Genomic DNA, 18,203 nt, shown 5'->3' on the forward strand with positions numbered 1-18,203 from the left:
GACTTGATCATGTTGAAGTTAAGCCCAAATAACACCAGGTCCTGGGTGGGAGCTAGAGAGGACTTCCTGATATTGATGAGAAACCCATGAATCTGTAAAACCGTGGATACTTCCTGGATCTGACTGTTTGCCATAGAGAAAGACGAAGCAGAAATCAGTCAATCATCCAGATAAGGAAAAACCTGTATCCCTTTCTTATGAATGGCTCCCACCAAAGGTGCTACCATCTTCGTAAAAATTGTAGGAGAAGATGTTAACCCATGCGGAAGTACCTGAAATTGGTAATGCTGAGAAACATTTGGGAAGCGGAATGTACTGGTACATGCAGATATGCATCAAATAGATCCAGGGATGCCACAACCTCACCCTGGTTCAAGAAGAGAAGGAGCTCCTGTAATTATATCATTTTGAACTTCAGATGAGCAATGTAAGAGTTGACGTCTTAAAATCAAACACTGAAGTTGCCTGATGTCCTTTTTTACCATGAAGAGAATGGAGTACACTCCATCACCTCTCAGATGACGGGACACAACCCAGAGTGAGCACAAAATACTCTGGAGGTGTACAGTCGAAAGTTATAGTGTAGCCCTCTTCTATGACTTTCAATACCCACTAGTCTGATGCTGAAACCTTCCAAATGTTCAGAAACATTGTCAAGCGCCCTGCGAAAGCAATCTGCCTGTCGGTGTTGCATAGGTAGTCAGAACTTAGCTTCTTGTTGTGCAATTCCATCTGACTGGTGAAGTTGGGATTTGTCTGTGTAAGGAGCACCCCTTACAGCACCGGAGCACCGGAGTGTGTCCTCCCTTAAATGGGCTGATTGCTCCTTGCAGGTACTGACTGCCCAAAAGTGCTTTTCTACCAAAAACAACTACCCCTGGATGGCCTTGCTGGTGCTGAAGGTTTCTTGTTCATGCAGACATTTTAACCATCTCTTCCAAGGGAGCACCAAACAATTTCACGCCTGAAAAGGGGGTTGTCATCATCAACAGTGTCTGCCTTCCAGTTCCTTAACCAGAATTGCCTTCTGGCTTGGATAGCAGCCCCGCTGTTGCTGCTGCTGCTGCATTCAAGGTATCATAGGAGAAATCAGACCACATCCTGGCCGGTTGTTCCATGATTGCCAATATTGGAGTAATAGTTGTCCCCTGTTCCATCAGTTCCGCCAGACCCTGATAGTCCTTAAAGGAGACTGAATTGTATATGACAAATATTCAGAAGCCCTAATGGAAAAATTAGCAGCCGCATATGATTGAAGTGTCTACTCTTTTGTCCACAGGATCTGAAGGGGAGGCACCCACTGATAAAATTGTACCTTGGGATGACAATCCAACCATCAAAGAATCAACCTTGACTGAGAAAAGTTCTTAGAAAATTCTTGAATGGGATATCTTTTCGTCAGACACAAAGGAAAAGTGGTCTTATCAATGTCCTACCACTCATTTTCAACCATCTTCTTAATGAATGCATGGGAAGTGACTCGGGTGCCTTCTTCTGATACTGCAAAAAAAATCCTCCGATTCCTCTGCATTTGAGACTTTGTAAATGCCATTCTCTCTTTAATATGCTGGAGGACATCCTTCAATTCCTGACCGTGCATATATCTGCTTCTCAAATCTACCTCCTCCTCCTCCTGCTCTGGATCGGTGCTGGAGAAGGGTTCAATGTGTTGCTTTTTAGGAGAGGACCGCCCTTCTCTCTTCTTAAATGCTGCAGCAACTTGAATCATCTGCTGAATTGCTTGCAGTGTAGGAGGCTCATGCTCCACATTGTGGATCACTTCCCCCATATTGCCTGAGCCTTCCATATCGAAAATCGTCAGAAACACACAAGAAGCACTTTTGTGTTCTGTTATTTATAGTTTCTAAGCAACGAGGCCAAAGAGAATCTCGCTGTCGTCCATGTGGCCCAGCAACCCTTAAAAGGTGCACACCTTCCAGTAAGAGCATACTACAGCAGTGCCTCCTCTACAATGAGCCCAAAGCCAGCTCTATACCAATTGCAGAGACAAGCCTACTCCTAGTAAGAGCCTGCTACAGTTGGGCGTCCATCGTTAAAGCATATATCAGTTAACAAGAGCCAGCTAGAGCTGGACCTCCGACACGGTTTCTGGGTCCGCAATAGAGCGAACTTACCCCACTTACCCGTTAGCTTGCTTGAAGAGACTGCACAACAGAACGAACAAAAAATAGGAAGTGGGGTGGGATGGGGTGAGTTCGACTTCCTTTTGTAGGTCAATACATAGGAAGAGAAGTCGGTCATATGAGGGGGGGAAGTATGTAGATTCTGAAATTTGCTTGGAGGCTTCTGCGGAGGAGCTGAAGCTCATTGTGTAATTAAGGTAGTGAGGAAGACTGGCGAAGAGGCAATGAAAGGTGACCACGTAGGGCACCATGGCTGCGTCCCCAACCTACACACAACACAGTTCGAGTCACTCTGGCACTTGCATTATCAATTTTGTACTTATAGTATTTACTGGAACGTACACATTTGTTTGCACATAATTAATAATAATGTAACCTGCAGAATAAGGGCTATTTTGTGATTGCACCTCTGCTCATCACATAATGTTACTTTGACCTCTTCCAAGTATCACTTCTATTTCTGTGCATATTCTTCAACTGAAAACAACATAGATAGCAGCAGGATTTTTTTACAGATATAATACAAAATGGAGTGTGGCATCTGACTGGGACTTTAATAAGTATAATCAAGGGACAGTGACATGAAATCTCTAGTCAATATTCTAAGGCTCATATAAATCTGAAACAACTTTTGTCAAAGGGAGAAACAAATCATAAGATTCTTACAAACAATATACTGTTATAAAAGACTGAAGCCTCAATCATGTGACCCCTGTAATCAGCAGCGGCCCGTTGGGCTGGGAGGGGGGGGGGGGAGACCAAGGGTGGGGGGGTTTAAGGGATTTCAAAGAAGACCACAAGGAAAAATTAAATAAATAATTAATTTTCCCTCGTCGTCTGTCGAAATACCCCTCACACCCCTTCAACCACCCCCTCTCTTACATGCTTGGGGCGCTGCTGACTCTAATCGTGTCTACCTGAGGACTTTGGCAAGGGACTACTAAATGTGAATAGAGCTTTTCCCTTGTGAGACGAATGTGTTGCATAGGAGTGAAATGAGTGTGCAAAATAGAAGGAGGTGTCATCTGAGCCTAAAAGATAGGATTGCAAATGGTATCCTCCCTCCTACATGTCTTTTTGTTTCAATAGGGTAACTCCATCTGCTGTCTAGCAAACTGAGGTTTAGCAACACAAACACAGTAGACCATAATAATTCGCACATAACAGACAGGAGATTCCTCTTTTGGAGAACCATTGCCCCGTACAGAAGTGAAACACCTTTCTGCTTCTTTTAAGCACATCAATTCTTATGCCTTTCTTGTTGGTCAGAAAAACAGGAACACAGCAAAGAGAGCACTTCTCTTGGAAGGAGTGGGTGAAGGATTTAACTTTGGCGTTATCCGCTTTGGAATTCAGGCCTGCTGTTACCACTTTGTCAGCCTTAGAATGATGGTCTCGCCCTCTTGGGGTCTATAGTCAGCGATACCTGAGGGAAAAAAAGATATTAAAAGAGACTTTCAAAGCATTTACAGTTCATAACCCTCTGTGCAAGGGCAGTCCATGCTGGGAGATGCCTACCTAAGGGACATATTATCGAGAACGGCGTTAAAATTATCACCGCTTTAGCGGCTGGAAACTGCTGCTAAAACGGCGATAATGGGCTTCATAATATGCCCTTGAGAATTCCAAAAGATGCCCATGTTCACACCAGAAAATGGGCTTCTATGGCAATTCACAAGGGAATATTATCAAGCCCATTATCACCGCTTTAGCGGCAGTTTCCTGCCGCTAAATCGGCGATAATTTTAACGCAGTTTCTTGATAATATGCCCCATAGGCTGTAAGCATACAGCATGATTAAGTTATACATGTCACTAAGTGTGGACCTATGGGGCACAATGTGGGATGCATACTTTTCTGTACAAGGTTATAGCATGCTGTTGCATACATAACACTTTGCATAAAAGGATAAAGCATGCTGGGGGGCTCATGCTCCGCTGTGTGCAACTACAGAGGACATTAGAATGATATGCAACCCTTTGTGTGCAAGAATACAGCATTCTGGGAGATACGTGCCCCTATGTGTTTAACGATAATCTATTTTGGGTGATAAATACCTTTTGTGAGCAGAGTTACAGCATGCTTAGGAATACAAGCCCCTTTGTGTATAAGGCTGGAACATTCTGAAGGACACTCGAAAATGCCCTGCCTACAGCCAAAAGAGATCCAAGTCTGGTATAGTGGGAACCATACAGTGGTGCTGTTCTGCCTCTTAATAAGACACTTGGGAGGGTTTTATGTGTTCACAGCAGCTGTAGATTCTTTTTTCAATAAATTGAACCCTAAAGAAAAACTGAAAAGCTGAAAATTGCAAGACAATGTGAAGTAGGAAAAGTTTCTTGATATATATAGTTTTTTTTCACAAAAAAAACCAAAGGTTGTAGGGACGTTATATGGTTACTCAGATTTCACCTGCACAAAACCAGTGAAATTCAGCAGGTATAGTTACCTGATCTAACTAAAACTTACGCCCGCGCAATGCACTGCTTATAAACTCCCATGTTACATTACTCATGACATGGTCAGTGACATCACTGACGACATCTCAAATGACATCACTAATGACATCATCCTGTGAGTGTGTTTCGTAACCATTTGTGTGACTTAAAATGGTATACTAATCTACAGCTTAAGTTAAATTACTATTCTTTCTGTACTACTAATTAGTCATACTATTTTGAACATATCTCATCTGAGTGTCTGTGTGACTATCAGTAAATGAGTGGATGTCTGGGTGGCTGTATAGGTGTGTGAGTGGCTGTATGGATGGGTTTGTGGGTATGTGAGCAGCTGTATGGTTAAGTGATTGGCTGTGTGAGTGGCTGTATTTGAGAGTGAGTGAGAGTGTGAGTGAGTGGCTGGGTGGGTGGGTGAGTTAGTGGCAATGTGAGTGACTGCATAGGTGTGTGAGTGGCTGTATGAGGGACTGAGTAGCTATGTGAGTCGGTGTATGGGTGAGGGAGTGGGTGTGGAAGTTGCTGTATTGGTGAGTGAGAATGTGTTTGAGTGTGAGTAAAGGGGAGTGAGTGGGTGTGAGTGGCTGTATTGGAGAATGTATGTGAGTGGCTGTAAGGGTGAGTGAGTGGGTGTGTGTGTGAGTGGTTGTAGGACGTGGGAATGGGTATGTAAGTGGTTATTTGGGTGTGTGAGTGTTTATATGGGTGATTGAGTGGCTGTGTCAGTGGCTGCATGGGTAAGTACGTGGGGGCGAGTAGCTGTTTGGGTGTGTGAGCGGCAGTGTGAGTGGCTGTATGGATGAGTGTATATGTACCTGTGGGGTGAGCATGTAGCTGTGTGAGATTTCCTATGGGTGATTAAGTGGCTGTGTGAGTGGCTGTATGCGTGTATAAGCATATATAGGTTTGTATAACTGGATGTATGAGTGCCTGTTTTGGTGAGTGAGTGAATGTGTGAGTGGCTGCATGGGTGAGTTAGTGGCTGTGTGAGTGACTCTATTGACTAGTGATTGGTTATGTGAATACTGCTTTGGGTGTGTGAATGGGTATGTGAAAGACTGTGGGAGTGGTTGTTTGAGAGGTTGTATGGGGTGGGTGTTTGAGTCGTTCTCGAGATGATGTCATCAGTAATGTAATTTGAGATGTCATCAGCGATGTCACTGACCATGTCATCAGAGATGTAATATATGAGCTCATAAGCAGTACATTGCGGGGGCATAAGTTACAGTTAGCTCAGGTAATTATAACTACTGAATTTGTTTCACTGAAATCCAAGCCTAACTATAACGTCCCTATAACCATTGTTTTTGTTCAGTGAATTTCTAAGGTTTTTGAAATTCTATTTCATAACTATAAAGACCCTCTAATCTTTGTTTTTTCAGTGAATTTCTATGTCTTTTAAAGTTCTATTTTCTAACTATAATGTCCCTGTAACCTTTGGATTTTTCAGTACATTTGTAAGGTTTTTTTTAAATTTTGTTTGCTAACTGTAACCACTAACCTTTGACATGGAGTGTGTGAGTGAGTGCATGCATCATTATGTGTATGAGTGTCTGAGTAGTATTGTAAGTGGGTATAAAAGATTAGGAGTGGGACTGTAAGGGGGATACGAGTGTGTGGGGAGTCTCTGAGAGGGTCTGTGAGTGGGTGCATGAATCTCTGAGTAGATCTGTGAGTGGGTGAGAGAGTAAGAGTGATTCTGTAAGCGGGTCCATGAGTGGCTGTCTGTGTGTGGGTGTGCATGTCTGAGCTCATCCGTGAGTGGTTGCATGAGTGAATGGGTCTGTGAGTGTGTTTGAGGTGTTCTGTGAGTGGGTGAATGAGTACCTGAGTGGGTTCTGCTCATCTTTTGCGTTTTTGTGCTCACTTTTTTTACCTTTATTTAGCCTCATTCTGCTCATTGCTGTCCTTTATTTTTCTTCTTTCTGCTCTTTTCTGACCTGTATTTTGCCTCTTTCTGACATTTATCTTGTCTCTATCTGCTCGTTTCTGACCTTTACTTTGCCACTTTCTGCTCCTATCTGATCTGTAATTTGCCTCTTTCTGCTGGTGTCTGACCTCTACTTTGCCTCTTTCTGCTAATTTCTAATCTTTAATTTGCCTCTTTCTGCTCCTTTTTGATCTCCATGTTGCTGCTTTCTGCTCCTTTCAGACCTTTATTTTGCCTCTTTCTGCTTGTTTCTCACTTTTATTCTGCATCTTTCTTATGGCGGCCAAAAGCGGTACAAAAGGGGGTGGTGATGGACGGAGCATCTGAATCAATCAAACACTCACACCCAGTCAAAAGATCTGGGGTTAATCCATCTCCGTCCATCACCACCCCCTTTAGTACCGCTTTGGCCACCATAAGTGTGGCAGGGTATGCTCAGACGTGAGTCCCTTGCTCACCTTGCCACTGGATTCAAGCAAGCCAGGCTGAAGACGGCAGGAATGCCAGAAACCGGTCCTCGGAAGCTTGTTTCCGGTCCAGGGAAGGCATGGCTTGGCAGTTCGGGCTGGACTGTTCCCATGAGGCACAGGGTCAGACTGATTTGCATATAGCCATGTCTGAACTGGGGTGGCAGAGTGGGCTAAAGAACGGTGATGGATCAAACCCAGATCTTTTGACTGGGTGTGAGTGTTTGATTGGTTCAGATGCTCCGTTCATCACCACCCCCTTTTGTACCATTCTGTTAATTACAGCAGACACTTTTTGACTAAGATGCCTTCTTCCATGCTTTCCAATTAAAATACAAATGGCACACAATAGTCCATTCTTTCCTTTCTGGTTCATATTGGGGGATGGGCGTTTTTGTAGATATTGCCCCTGTAAAACTCTCAATGAAGACCTTAATGACTTGGACCTTAAAAACACAGGAGTGTTGTCTGTTTTGTAAGTATTTTGTGACTGCAGTTAAATCAAAATGTATGGAAGTGTAGGCAAAGCTTGCCTTATGTAGGATGTAACAGACAACCTCCTGCAAAGAAACTTTAAAGGACTCTGTTTGGAGAAACAATAGTGGATGGATCTCTTCCACTTAGCTGCTTAATAGGCATGAGTAGTGGGCTTTCGTACCTCTCACAGGATAAGCATGCACATTCCACTGGAAGTTGGAGGTAGAATAAATCTAGAAACTTAGGTACCAGTTTGCGAGGTCTGCTGTCTGGGATTTGGGTCTCCGCCAGTCCTCCACTGGGAGACCTGGACCCAACGCTGAGTGAAAAAGTCCTATCTCAGTGACAGCTTCTCATGGGGATAAAGTGATATCTCTAGGAGTAGTGAATTAGAGGGCTGACTTGCTCAGGATTAAGCCTGGGGGGAGTTCAGAGTTCTGCTACGTGAAACTCTGCGAAGTGCAAAAAAAACTCTGCCGCGGTAGGCGGAGCTCCGCAAGCAGAGGTGTGCGTTGGATAAATGCTGTTTGAAGTGGTTTTCAGTGCCAGGTGCTTGTCTACACTGTGCAATCATCGCAAACGGCACCATGCACAGCGCAAGCGGGCACTGCTTCCTTTCTGTTGCTCAAGTAGATTTTTACTCTAGCACCAGCTTTCTCAACGCGAACGGACAGTTTCTCAACTTGAGCAGTCGTAAGCATACGTGACCACTCACTATGAGAAATCTGACCGCCTGGCTTGAGAAATCTCCCCGTGAGAGTTGATTTTCCACGGTCGCCAACTTGACAGAGTTTTTGGGAACTCGGCGAGCTCCACGTAATGCGGTGTGCGGAAATCTCCGCAATTCCGCAAGCAGAGTGTAGTTCACCATCCAGACTTAGCCAGGATGGTGCAATTAAGAGAGGATCATGGATACCTGCCTCATTTTCTTCACTTTATATGGGATAAAAGGGAGAGGAGGAAAAACATAGGCTAATATCCCGGACCAGTTCATCCACAGTGCATTGCCAATGGGCAGTACTTAATTTGTAAAAGAATAAGTGCCGGGGCTCAAAGTTTTACTAAGAAGAGAATGGTTGGTGCTACTGAATGGGGGAGTGAAATGTGGGGACACTACTCTGCATTGGCCTGACTCTGGAGACAACACTTGACGATTCAATGCAGTCGAGGAGGAACGGGGTGGGCTTTAAAATCCATTTTCAATCAGTCATTTGTAGCTACTATTATTGCTGTTATGCTGAGGCAGCGACTTCACCCGCGCAGTTTCTGGCAGTGGGTGGGTGCCGACTGTGTGCCTCCAAATGTAAATATCTTGCGCACCAATCCCAATCAGGCAACACTGAAACCAGGCAGGAATGGATTTACATGCAATATCAGCTTTTCGCCGAGAGGCAGTGTGACCTTAGTGAGCTGATATCACATGTAGACCCGGCCCTGGGAAATAAGTGCCGGTACTAAGCACCTGCAAGCACCGGCACAAATTAAGCACTGCCAATGGGCTGTGAATGAGGGGACTTGTGAGTGAACTTTTAGGTTTTCAAAAGTGGCAAACAGGTCGATGGTCAGGACCTTAACCACTGAAAGTATGTATGATGGCCTTGCGGGTGGAGTTCTGCAAGAAAGTGAAGACCTGCTCTTCGTAAGCCCCTTTGCAAGCCCTAGGAGAGGGTAGACTCTCACCTGCACAGTAGCAGGATACCCTTCAAGGTCATAGCGTATTTACAAATCAACATAACATGACATAAGCATTCAGAGAGGATGAACCTGTTCAATGGCCAAAGGTCTAGGATTGGATGGCGGAAGCGGTCCTTTCTGGTGATGGGAAAGTAAATAAAGTACACCCCTTCACAACATTGTTGTACAGCCACTGGATTGATGGCACTCTTTGTGAGGAGAGCTTGAACAGCTTCCTGTAGGAGCCTGAGGTGCAGAGGTGGTTTTAATGGAGTATGTGGTGGCAGGGTGGTATGGTGTGGCATTCTAGGCAGTGCCCTTCTCACACAATGAAAAGCACCCAATGATCTGAGGTGATGTCGTCCACTGTGGGACTAAGTACCTCACTCTTCCCATGACAGGTGTAGTAAGATTGGGGGGATAGGAGGCACCACTTTCCAGCAGAGATGCCTATAGAGGAGCCACCTCTGTCTCGCCCCAGCTTTACATTTATAGGCGCTCCTCTGGAAGGTCTTAGCAGCTAATTTACAAGCCCCATGTGCCATACGTATGTGACAATTTCCCAAATTAAAAGTGATACAATGGCAGTGCAAAGGGCTTGTAAATAAGCCCCTTCGTTAGCTGGCGTCCAGAAAGGGCTGTTGGTGCTGTTGAAAAGATGGCATGTGCTTATTTAGCACCACCCAAGTCTGTTGTCTGCAAAATACAGATTTGGGACTGGTGGGCTGCAGGACACCCATCGACTTTGCAATCTCCAAGTCTTTTTGAATTTTTTGGAATATCTGGTCTATAGGGGTGGTAGGGCGGGGCAAAAAGATACTTACAGTATCATCAAAAGGAACATTCAAGATGTGCTGTGCACCTCCGGCCTAAACCTTAACACCCTGATCAAGGCATCACTGCTGAGGCGGATGCTGATGATAATCTCTCTAGTGGCTTTGTTTGCCACATCGAAGGTGAACCTTATGTAGATGTTTTTAATGGTTTTCATTTAGCAGCCACCTCCTTCACATGTTTCTGTGGGCCTCCACGAGATTTTTTTATAACTTTATTTAGCAGTTTCCACAGATCATTGAACCATGTAGCGATAAATACAAAAGCATCTTACAGCAATATAATACTGGATATGCAGTCCGGGGGTTTTAGCAAAATGGTACAGTCAAACATCAAGGAATATCCAATGAAAAATCAATACTATCCCGACCCACATCAGACTTTATCACCATTGTAGTGCAATCTACCTCCTAATACACTGGTTTGTTCCTACTTTTGTGGTCTGGTCTCCTCTGCTCAATCCAGCTGCCAAACAAAGCGCATCTGCGTATAACAAAAAACCCAAATATCATACATCTAGGATATCTCACCCCACCCCCATTGGTGGTATGACCTGTTCTCGTGACTCGGCAGATTCATCCTGCTGTGTTGTTAAACATGTTCTGAACGGTCCCCCTATGTCTCTAGGTCTGGAGGAGGGAGGGGTTGTGTTTGCGTACAACTCACTTTTCATAGAGCATGATGCTAAACTAGCCATCCAGCCCTTAATTGAAGGCGAGGCCTTCCCACCCCAGTATATGGCAACTTCACTTTTGGCTAACAGCAGTCCAATGGCGACAAACTTCCTGATCTTGAGAGGGAACTGAGCAACATACCCAAGTAGAGCTATTTCTGGTAGGGGCACCATTGGGACATTTACCATACTGCTTGGGCCTCAAAGAGATTCTTGAGGTGCTACTCCATCATTTTCCCACTGGTAGTGGTCGTCCCAGAACCATAAAGCCATAGACTTGTATATGACCCGATGGGTGGCTATTCCAAGTGCCATGTGTTTGTCTTGCTGGACCTATGCACGTTGGTTCCATGTCGGGTGTCAGAGCATCCTCTGTTGCTTCTCTGGGTGCCCTCTAACACATGTTGTGCACAACAAAGGAATTGTGGGTGGCCTGCCATGGACATACACAAGGTTATCAGGGGCCAGTTTAAACATGTTGACACCGAGTACGACCACTTTGGCTTTTTTAGGCTCTTTAAAGTGATCTGTGGCTTACTTGAGCCTCTCTTTTATCATGGTGAGGTAATGCTCTGTCAGCTCTGTTTTGGAGAATGTCTTGACTCCAAAGTCGTCCTCGTCCTGATTAAGGTATGGCAAGCGTAAGTATTGTTGGGCGGTGAGACCCTGACAGGGTAGGGCTTGAGGTTGGGATCCTCTGGGGGTATAGACTATGTAGTCCCCCTTCTCGCTCCCAGGCCGGAGGGTCTCATCATAAGGGCCCCAGGATCCGATTCAGTGTCCTGTGGGTCAGGTTGACGGAAGAATAGGGGTAAGAGATGTGCACTGAAGATGCTGTAAGGGTGAAAATGGTGGTGGCTCAGAGGCCGAGTCTTTGTCCCTTTTTGGGGCTTAGTGGTCTCAGAGGGTCAAGGCCTGGTTATTGGGAGTTTTAGAAGTCCTGAAGTAGGGGCTTGGTGAGGATTTTGAACGTATCTGAGTGTATACACCGTTTCTTTAGCTTTACATCGTGGGCCTTAGACAGCTTCTCTAAAATGTACCCCCACTCCCCGCTCCTCCCCGAAGTTACAAACATATATATAGCTTCCATAAGAAAATATTAAAATCAGGCAGAGAAATTAAATTATACCCATAGTGTGTTTGAAAAGAGCCAACCCAAAATAAAGAATTAGCTGTTCTTGATCACTACTTCGATTATTTTGCAGTACACCATGCACCTAATTAGAACAGCAAAAAGAAACAAAGGAAACTCCCAGAGGGTATTTAGCTAAACACCAGTAGGCATTTAAAAATTATTACTGTAGGACACACCTCAACTTTTTTCGCTTTCCTAAAACATACCTTCGATTATTGAAACATTTGGTTCCTTGAGAATTTTCCAATAGGTCCTTTCCGACTGTTTACCGTTCAGACCATTCACCGTGGTTAAATATGGACCATACAAAGTGTCTTCTGTCTCAAATCTAGAAAAGAAAATTCGAAAAATCACCTAGAATTAAACATTTAGTAACCTATAAAGTTTTTCAGTATGCAACTAGCTTGGTTTTTAAAGAAAAGCCCTTGCTAAGAGAGAGCAGTTTCAATAACATTGTAATATGATCAAGTAGATTAAATGATGAATGTGCCACTTTTTCCCCACATCGATCGATGGAGATCATGAGATCAGGAACCTGGTCTGCAATTAAAATAGTGCTTAGATAATATATATCGTTATTTCCACACACAATTGTACTCTTTTGCCTCGACCTGGGGAGGATGAAAGGCGGAGTTGGTCTTTCAGGAACTGAACCTGTGTTGTGGCCTTTGCAAGCACATTCCTGTATCGAGTACTATATACAAACGCCGAGCTTTGTAATTGCCTAATAGGTTAGCGCTGACATATGTGGTCTCAATATCTTTCCAGTACTGGGTGACATTGTATTTTCTTTTTCTGCAGTTAGTGAAATCAACTTTACCTAGTTAATACAATTAGGGGGGAAATGCGGGTAAAATAGATGGACATCTAAGGCGACTCTAGTTTTGCAGCATGAGCCCTTTTATAGATGGACGTGGTTTTTGAGTATATCCTGCCACCCAGTGGTTACATTTAGAAAGCAGGTAAGTTTTGGGACCAGACCCTTCAAGAGAATGTTAGACCACCCACCTCTCTAGTGTGAAATGCAGTTAGATTATTTTACTGCACTTTTCTGCGTCATTATTTCAAGCACAGTATGATACAACTGAGCTGCTTTTTTGTAGGAGGCCGGGAAATTCCCCACAATTTTGAAATTGTCGAGTCTGATAGGAAGCTTCATGCGGGGTGGACCAGGTAATCGTCCATCCCTCATTGAGGTCTTTCGTGTCCTATAGATCACTCTGAATGTATTGCTACTTCCGGGCATTTTTCCTTGGCAATTTTCGGAAGGCGGGACCAGCCTGAATTTTACCTGAGGCATATTGTGGGGGTCTGGTTTATACCATGTCGGGTCATTTCCCTGTGTAGTACTGTACTTACAACTCGGAATTCCGAAATGTGAGGTAAGAGGAATTATCGTACATATCTGAATAGTTTCCTAAAGCGGTTTTTGGACTTTCTAAGCACAGTAAACCGCAGCTGTGCTGTGTGAAAGCACATGTTGTAATTCAGTGTCATTCGGACATTATAAAAACCTTCTATGGACTTCCTCAGGGCTGTAGAACAACAAAAATAACCACGGATGGACAATATTCTTTGTTGACTGGAAGTGTGTCGAGACTGTCCCTGTCTCTCCTTTTTATATGTGACCTCCTATATGTGACTTTTCAAATGTGAATGTTTTAGATGGAAATTTTCACATGAAAGTTTTTCCATGTAACTCATGATATGTGATTGTTTATATGTGGACTCTTTATTTGTGAACATTTATGTGTTAGATTTCCAGATGGAAAATCTACGTAGAAATTTAAGTGTAAATATTGTGTGTTGTCATGTATCATTGTCCATCAGTAGTTATTTTTGTTATTATACACTATGTGTTTTATATGTTCCACAGCCCTGAGGAAGTCCACGGAAGTTGGACAAAATTCGTTGGCTATTTGGCTGTTTTTTGTTGGAAAAGAAGAATAAAGAATAATGTGTGATACAAACAATGGATGGATGTAATTACTCTTGGAATTGGTGGTGCAATCCACACTTGTGATAAACTTAACATTGGTCTTGGTGTCTGCTCTCTGGAAACAGCGGTGGAGGTGCACACCGTATGAGCTAAATACTCAAAATACTGGACTCTTTGTGGGGGGGTTGTTTTTTTGGGGGACGTGTGTCACATACACACTGTTGTGTATATGTTTGGCTTGATGTTTCATTTTGGGATTGTATAAAAACCTTCTATGTCAAGTTTGGTAATGGACCTCTGGCAAATCACACCTTGCCATCCTACTTTCAAAACAACGTTTAAAATATCTGTGATTAGGCAATAGTCAGGGTTATCTGGTAGGTACAGCAGAGGGGAATGCTATTGAGTCTCTAAAGAGGGGACGCCTTAAGATAGTGGGTCCCTGGGCAATTGCCTGCTTTGCCTATGCCTGATAATTACAGCTACCAGTTTTATGGTATTTATTTTAGTTACATTTCCTTCTGCATATTTATTGCTGGCGTATTTTATCTGGATTTATCCATTTTTATTTCAGGTTTTGTGAGAAAAAAAATGGAACAAAAATAGTACATTTCCACATTTATTTAAACAATAAATGTAAACTCTTATCTAAATGACAGGTTTCAATATTATGAAGACTCAAATGGTAAATCAATACACCTATATGAAAATATTAACATTTTAGCATCAACCTTTTGCAAATCTACTGGTGTTTAAGCGTCATTGCCATAATTTCTTTAGTAATCCCTTACCTGTCAATCTTCAAAGCTATTGGCCTGACAGTATTTAGAATCATTCACAAACGACTGATTTCCTATTTTAGCTAAATTTAAATGAAGACAGAAAAATAAATGGTTTTCTGCCAGTATTTATCTGTAAAAATGGAAAACAGGGAGCCTTACTTATAATGCTCTTGGCGAAATGGGTTCCAGCACAAGCCCAGTTTCTGTGACAGAGTCTTTTTCAGGCCCATCCACACTGGAAGGGGTCTCTGTGCTCTTTGTAATCTTTGTATGCCAAGCCTTAGATGGAAGACGTCATTGATATCAAGTCTAAAGGAAGTGGCTGTTTATGTCAGGCTAAAGGCACCGAGGAATGGAACTCTCCATGGCCCGAATGGGCTCCTGTTTCCAACAGGACAAGAGCCGCTTTGGATATGGTTTTAGGGGATGAAGTTCCAGACTTCTCCCTTACTTTTCAATACTCACATAGTCCACAAGTTGCTCATTGGATAGTGCGACTGCAGGGTATCCCATCTCTTTCGTGGCTGTGGCGGAGCCTCTTGCTCAAATCGCCCCACCTCGACCTTTGTTTTCTCTTACGTCCAATACCGATAAGACTCATCAGTCTGATTAGATTTATTCCTTGCACGTTTTTGTGTAATGCCAGAAAAATATATATAATAGGTTCCCTTACTTTAACAATGTAACCATTTAAGCAGGCAGACCTATACAGTTCACTAAAATGTATAAAACGTATATAAAACCTCCCTAAGTATCGGATGAAGTCCAAACACGCGGGTCATGGCACCTTATCAGAGCTGAAGACACAAGGGTCCTCCCAAGTGCATCGTTCTTTGATGACGATGAGCAAGTTACCGTCCAGCCTCATTGGCGCTAAAAACATATCCAATTCTGGCACCAGGCTGAGCAGCAGAAGTCTGGGTCTTAAGCGGAACAGAGAAAGGAAATCACTGTGCCGGGATGCCGCTGCTGGAGGGGATTGATGTCGGTGGGGCGTCTTCATCACCGCTGTGACTAGTCCTGCTTGCCTATAACAGACATGCCAACCCTCCCGATTCAGGGGGGAGACTACCGATTTCAAAGGCTAGTCTCCCGCCTCCCGATTCCTGCAAGCAAAAACCTGATTCCTTAGGGGTTTCAACAGACAGGACTTGGTATTGTGTAACGTGCTAATTCTTCCAGCAATAGTCAGAGTGTCGATGCAGGGGTTCTAGAAAGGGTGAAAAACCAACAAAGCCTCATTAACAAGCAAATGGTCTGTTAAAGACCTGTGAAGTACTCGGGGGTGGCTGTGTGTGTGCCCGGGAAGCTGTTTCAGCCCGGGATGCCACACGAGGGGTATATGCACTGGAAGCAACCTGCCAGGCCAGTGCACAACACTTGCATCACCCTCTCTCTGCCTGCCATTGCGCTCCAGGATTCTGAAAGGTAAGAAAAAAACGTGCATTTGCGTTTCAAATGTCCGATCATGCAGCAGCACGATTCCAAAGCCCATACATGACAGTAACCCAATTCAAGGCCCCATTCTCTCTTTTTTATCTCCCACTTTACTATTCTGAAATGTTGGCATGTATGCTATAAACAGGTGCAGCACGTGCTGCAGGTGCGGCCTCAGGAAGTCTGCCTGTGGTTAATACTGCATTGTCCACCAGGGGGCTCTGTGAGTTATATCGCGCGCTGCATACATAGGCTTTTTTTCAAGGACACCCGAATGTTGGATACTGGAACAAACTATTTCAACATTCATCCTTCCGAGACCAGGGACATGAGCACCATCCACTTTGGTGTCAGTAATGTGGATTATTTTGCTATTCAAATGTACAGGAATGCGTTAATGTCACCAGGAAAGTGTAAGTGGTTAACTGAGATACACCCATCCCTCACTTCACCCCTTGAACACAAGAGATAAGGCCAGGTTTCTACGTCAACAGATCATGAATATTCATGATGCTACTTGAAATCCTACAATCAGAATTATAACGTTCCCTTTCCCTCGCATCCATAGGTATATATATATATATATATATATATATATATATATATATATATATATATATATATATATATATAAAATGAAGGACAATTCATTTACTTAAACTGTAAGCCTGCTCCTCTGCACACATTTTAAGGTAAACACCTGCATACACACTGTACAAAAAGGCTGCTATTCTTACGAGAAGTGCTCTGGATCCTGGCTGTGTGCCTTCGTCATCACCTCTAGGAGTGAAGAACCAGTGGGGACCTGCAGCTCCAGTGTGTACCCCCAGATGAGGCCTGGGACCTCCTCTACTCTCAGCTGCAGGGGGATGTCTCCAGGCAAAACCACGCCCTTGGATGTACCGGAGCTGCTGCGCAGGGTCAATGTACCTGGGAAAGGGAGAGGTGGGAGAATAAACCATAAGTGGAGGTGAGGGGCAGAGTGGAAAGAGAGAGATGGGAGAATAAACCAGAAGTGCAACAGAGAGATGGGAGAATAAACCAGAGGTGCAACAGAGAGATGGGAGAATAAACATAAGTGGAGGAGAGAGGCAGAGTGAGCAGAGAGAGGTGGGAGATGAACCATAAGTGGAAGAGAGAGTGATGGGAGAATAAACCATAAGCGGAGGAGAGAGGCAAAGTGAACAGAGAGAGATGGGAGAATAAAACATAAGCAGAGGAGAGAGGCTGAGTGGAAAGAGAGCGGGGAGATAAACCATAAGTGGAGGAGAGAGGCAGAGTGGAGAGAGAGAGATGGGAGAATAAAACATAAGCAGAGGAGAGAGGCAGACTGGGAAGAGATAGGTGGAAGAGTTTTGAGAATAAACCATAAGTGGAGGAGAGAGGCAGAGTGAAAAGAGAGAGATGGGAGAATAAACCTAAGTGGAGCAGAGATGCAGAGTGGAGAGAGAGAGATGGGAGAATAAACCAAAGGCGTGAGAGAGAGGCAGAGTGAAAAAGAGAGATGGGAGAATAAACCATAAGTGGAGGAGAGAGGCAGACTGGAGAGAGAGAGAGGGAGAGAGAGAGAGAGATGGGAGAATAAACCATAAGTGGAGGAGAGAGGCAGACTGGAGAGAGAGGGAAAGCAGATGGTAACAAGCATTGGTAAATGCATTAAGTTTCCCCTATGTGATTAATAATAAGCTGCTGCTTTGTTGTAAGTTGAAGCTTGTGGAGTAGTTGCACAATATCAGTTACAGAAAGTATTGTTCGTGTACAAAAATGCAATATATTGTGCTGTTACTAGTGGTATAGTGCAGGTAAGTAATAACAACATTTTGAAAAATGAAATTAAAAAGGTAAATAATATTAATTGATGTAAAAGTAATATTATGTGTTTAGAGGAAGTCTGACAACTATTGGGCCCGGTGCAACTGTACCTGCTGCAGTATTCAACTCATGCCTCTAGCGCCTGCAACGTAACTGGATTTGTGACTGCCTGTTTAGTAGTAAAAAAAATAGCAATATTTGGTGTTTAGATGAGGGATGACACCTTTTGGCCCGTTGCTACTGCATCTACTGTATCATTCAAATCATGACCCTATCGTCTTTAACCTAACTGTGCCTGCCTGTTTAGTAGTAAACGGTTGCAATATTTAGTGTTTAGAGGGGTTCCTAGAGCTTTGGGCCCAGGTGTCACTGTGTTAAAAATAGCAATATGTATGTACATAAGCGGCGTTCATTTGTGTTCTCAGTGCCCCTTGGTGTAAACA

At 43.8% G+C, this 18,203-nt stretch overlaps 1 protein-coding gene across 2 annotated transcripts in view; it reads right to left on the reverse strand.

Annotated features, from left to right (window-relative positions):
* Nucleotides 1-2,677: 2,677 nt before the first annotated feature.
* Nucleotides 2,678-18,203, reverse strand: part of TCN2 (transcobalamin 2) — a 122,829-nt gene continuing 107,303 nt past the window's right edge. For both annotated transcript variants that reach the window (XM_078667069.1, XM_078667070.1), the window contains 3 exons: nt 16,686-16,878; nt 11,997-12,118; nt 2,678-3,570 (listed from right to left, as the gene is read on the reverse strand). In XM_078667069.1, coding sequence (XP_078523195.1) covers nt 3,509-3,570; nt 11,997-12,118; nt 16,686-16,878 — 377 coding nt within the window. In that variant the 3' untranslated portion in view covers nt 2,678-3,508. The remainder of the gene's footprint in view (nt 3,571-11,996; nt 12,119-16,685; nt 16,879-18,203) is intronic.

Source organism: Lissotriton helveticus, chromosome 11 (genome assembly GCF_964261635.1).
Source record: "Lissotriton helveticus chromosome 11, aLisHel1.1, whole genome shotgun sequence".
NCBI lineage: Eukaryota > Metazoa > Chordata > Amphibia > Caudata > Salamandridae > Lissotriton > Lissotriton helveticus.